This window comes from Gobius niger (genome assembly GCF_951799975.1).
Source record: "Gobius niger genome assembly, chromosome: 11".
Lineage (NCBI taxonomy): Eukaryota > Metazoa > Chordata > Actinopteri > Gobiiformes > Gobiidae > Gobius > Gobius niger.
The window spans coordinates 11,027,797-11,030,544 of NC_136862.1; the positions used below are offsets into that span (position 1 = coordinate 11,027,797).

The 2,748-nt window shown below is 42.8% G+C and overlaps 1 protein-coding gene across 1 annotated transcript in view; it reads right to left on the reverse strand.

Annotated features, from left to right (window-relative positions):
* Nucleotides 1-1,201: 1,201 nt before the first annotated feature.
* usp25 (ubiquitin specific peptidase 25) overlaps nt 1,202-2,748 on the reverse strand; it is an 11,684-nt gene continuing 10,137 nt past the window's right edge. The window contains exons 20-21 of the mRNA XM_079566692.1: nt 2,111-2,341; nt 1,202-2,007 (exon numbers count right to left, since the gene is read on the reverse strand). Coding sequence (XP_079422818.1) covers nt 1,835-2,007; nt 2,111-2,341 — 404 coding nt within the window. The 3' untranslated portion in view covers nt 1,202-1,834. The remainder of the gene's footprint in view (nt 2,008-2,110; nt 2,342-2,748) is intronic.

Here is a 2,748-nt window from a genome sequence, read left to right on the forward strand (position 1 = left end):
CAAAGACAAAGGCTTCAATTAATCGTTGATTTTTATTTGTTTTGATTGAGTGAATGAAGGCCACTCCACTAATCAACCAAAGTGCAGTACCATCAGTAATGTTAACATGTGTGGGCAGCTTTCACCATGTGGAAAACTTAGTAATATCTGCTAATGATGTCTGTGAGCTTTGAGTCAGCGGATTTGCCAAACTTGCCAGATTGATGAGTCACCCGAACAGAGATTAGGTATATTTGCCAGAAGTGGATAATTTAATATTCCTCACCGATCTCTGGGACTGTTCTGGCCTTGGACAATAAAAGGGAGGACGAGGGGTTACTGCAGATGCAAGAGCCGGAACACAAGCAGACACTTAACTTGTCAATAAGCTCTCAGGAGAGCAGGTTGTGGATATGTTTTGAAGTTCAACTCAACACCAGCTCAATGCACCACGAACATCAAGGCCCGGACAAGGTTCTGGCTGTTAATGTGGCGTGACCGGACCTGAAAGAATGCTTAGACACTTGTAACTTGCCAATACAAGTTCATCCTCGGTCAATGACAGACAAAAGGAGAAAGCTGCCGAGAGCAGTAGAGCACGGAAACTTATAATTGTATGTGATGTATGTGTGTAAACTTTATATATTCATTCAAGGAATCACAGATGCACTTACTACGAATTGAACAAATGATCTAGTCCCAAAGTTATTTCAAATTGGAAGCACTGCAACAGATAATCAACTGTCATCATGCTTGAAGGTGGAGCAATTTACCTGGGAAAGAAGTTAGAAAATGTTTTTGACTCGTGTTGTGAGTGATCACTGTTGCTGAAAATTGGTATTAGTTGAAGAAATAAGGACAATAGATAATAAAAAAAATAGATGTTTCTCATTTACTTGGCAGCATGCTGGAAGCGTCAGTCTTTACAGCGACATTCATCAGTTTAATTCAATAAGGCTGCATATTAACGCCTCAATTTTCTCTGCAGGGGAGGCTTTTGGATCAAGGTCGTTTCCTTTCGTCTGATGTGAAATTTAATGGATGTTATTGGTGTAACTATGCACAGGACACTCAACCTTACCTGCCTTATTGCCGGCCCCTCAGGTGGTGTAATGCGAGTCATGCTTCAATGTCTAATGTAAAAAAGTAACAGGTAGCAAAACAGTGTAATGTGTGAAATTCAAAAGAGACTACACAGGAGTAAAGTTGGCCTAAAGGGCCATAAATAAAATTTTATTCCCTCGATTTATTAACAAGCCACAGGACGTCCATGGCCGTCTACCACAGCACTTAAAACATCTCATCTGGCACAGCCTACAAAGACATGAGACCCATTTGAGATACTGTGAGCCGCCAACAATCTGAGGGCTCGCTTTTCTTACTTGCTTAGAAAAATAAAGCAAAAAATGGTAATACTGTACCAAACGGGAGGCAGAGCAGAGGGTAAACCTGTTCACAGGGAGAAGGGCGCTTCAGAAAGGACTATGAGCCGGGCCAGGGGAGCGTGAACCAAACAGCATCAACAACAATAATGAACTATGAAAAACTCAAACTAGATTTTTGCAAAGCTGTAATAATGTGCTTGGCCGTCTTTTACCGCAGAATTGCCACCGTTTTGATATAGTGTCTCTCATATTCCTTCCAACAGTCCAACTCCACCTCTTCTTTTCGTTTTGTTTAAAATAACAGTGAAACCTTATTTATAATGATAAAAACTATAGCAGCAAAAAAGTAACAGAGGAGTAACAGCTAAAAGCGAATGACCCCTGGATATCAAAGGAAGGCGTGGGTTAAAGAGGTCCATGGTTTTGGGCCCAGAGCAGGCCGTTGTGATTGGGGAAATGTTCCTCCAAGCTCATCTTCCTTCACTGGGCACCCGCCCCATGGCGGACATGATGTGACTGAATCGTTCAAACAGCTCCAGGGCTGAGTAGCTGGGGATCTTAGGAGGATCGTGGAAGCTTTTGATCTCCGTAGAGCAGTCCAGTAACTTGGGGAGGAAGTCTGTCAACTTCTCCTGGAGGTTTGCTGCAATAACAAGGACAGACAAGATGAGTGTTTGGGCATTGTGCGACAACTTTCAGACCCTACCCTAACCCCGAACAAGAAAAACACAGCCTTTAGGACTGACCTTCCATCTCCTGGCCCAGGTAGGAGCACCAACGGTTCCTCATGTCCTCCACAGCCAGCAGGTCTCTCTCCACTTCCTGCACCAGCAGCAGAGGAATACAGGGCACAACCAGCTCATTCATGATGCCCAGGCCTGTGGTCACCTCAGGCTCCTCTCCAGCCTCAAACATGGCTGCCGCCTGCTCGTTTAGTTTCTGTGGAGACAAATGTGATATCATTAACATTTTATAAGCTGCTGAAAAGCTCCATTAAATTGGACATGAGTTTGCATATGCGCCACAGTAAATCTTTTTCCAACGGCTTAGGCTTGTTATTTTATTTACTTTGTATCCTTGTTTAGGATCCCAATAGAATATGATCCCAAACATTTCTGACAATGATTTCAGTAGAAAAAATCCTTTATCCAGCTTATCTCATTTTCTCCTGGACAATGACTGTTTGTTGTAATGCTCTTGGCTGAACTCCTTTAGCTGTAACAGACAAACTCACTGACCTGCGCACTTCCTCGGTGGAGAAAAGCATAGAGGTTCTTTTAAATAAGTGTTGAATTAGAGGCTGTGAGGCTACATTTGCAAAACATCCAAGTGCATTAACTGTGTCAATGTTAGCAATGTTTTCAATTAAAACAAGAGCGGAGGG